Raw genomic sequence first — 1,281 nt, 5'->3', positions numbered from 1 at the left:
TGGTGATACGAAAGGCAGCGTAGGGTCGCAAGGTGCACCCAAAGTCCTTCTAGTTTCCCCGGCCCTTCCACCCGACAAATCATCACCACTCCTTTTGATATTCTCTATGAATCAAATAAAACATATTAGTCCACCCCTCGTCATCGCACATAAGATAAGATATGCAAAGATATTCTTCCGCGTGCGCACAAGGCCAGACATCCAACCACTTCACCAAATAGTCAGAGTCACTACTAAAACTCATTTCCCATTGTACCGCCAATTTTAGATCGCTCCATCATCAATTTCCCGTTCCTTTTAAGAGATATACTTTCGCGTGCGCACGCCAAGATCAATATTCCATCAAAACTCGAGTTTCAGCCGCGATATGGAAGAAAACACTAGCGAACAAGTTATACCATAGTTCACTTCGCGACAAACGACTGCGTTATTGGTCGCGTACATATACACATCTTGAATTCAAAGCTCTATTCCATCGTAAAATCCAAATCGAAGTTCTATCATCAATCTCCCAATCCACCAACTATGAAAAAGATATTCTTCCAAGTGCGCGCACCGACTCCCCGTAGTACTACCAAAATCAACCAACTTCAACGCCGCGCCAGGAGTGTCGTTCTCGAACATGAAATTCTCCGGTTTTAGATCTCTGTGCATGCCACCCTGCGTATGCAGGAAGTTTGTGGCGCGCGAAATTTGCTCAAGAATGAAAGCAGCCTTTTCTTCCGCTGAAGCCAAGAACAGATTGTCATCACCGCGCGCCACAAAATTATTCACTTACTGACGGGACGATTACTTATAATGTAATCAAACAGATCGGGACCAGTGTAAAGCTCCATGACGATATACATACGATGCGAATCCTCGAGAAATTGTATATATCTGAGTCGCAAACCACACCACTGAGCAGAGCAGACAAACTTCACTGCCCCACGAAATTACTGCGAGTCGTAGAAAATTCACTGATAATTTTTAATCGATTTCGAACAACTACTTTTTTCAAGATGCGTAGATAAAGAATTCGTAGCAGTCTATCTCAACCTTTCAAATCTCATCTAATTTTCGAGATGCGCGAAAATTCATTCCTATCAAGTCACCCTATAACAAAATTCCAAAGATAATAATATCTCAACACGCACAGCGAAGATTTCTCTCCTCTACGAACCCTACTTAGTAATATTAGGATGTTTAGCCGCTAGGGCTGCGATGAGAAGCTTAGAGCCAAATCGAGCACGCAGAGTGTTACCCGAGGACTTCTCGATCACCTGATTGAAGTAACAACGC

The 1,281-nt window shown here is 43.2% G+C and overlaps 1 protein-coding gene across 1 annotated transcript; it reads right to left on the bottom strand.

Annotated features, from left to right (window-relative positions):
* Window positions 1–524: 524 nt before the first annotated feature.
* Pmar_PMAR005023 (calcium-dependent protein kinase, putative) lies at window positions 525–848 on the bottom strand (the record flags this gene model as incomplete). Its single annotated transcript, XM_002775963.1, has 2 exons — window positions 525–725; window positions 779–848. Coding segments are annotated over 2 exons (271 nt in total), but the record flags the coding sequence as incomplete, so codon positions are not given.
* Window positions 849–1,281: the final 433 nt, after the last annotated feature.

The sequence above is a fragment of the Perkinsus marinus genome, assembly GCF_000006405.1.
Source record: "Perkinsus marinus ATCC 50983 genomic scaffold scf_1104296955126, whole genome shotgun sequence".
NCBI lineage: Eukaryota > Perkinsozoa > Perkinsida > Perkinsidae > Perkinsus > Perkinsus marinus.
This window is presented reverse-complemented; position numbering and strand designations above follow the sequence as displayed.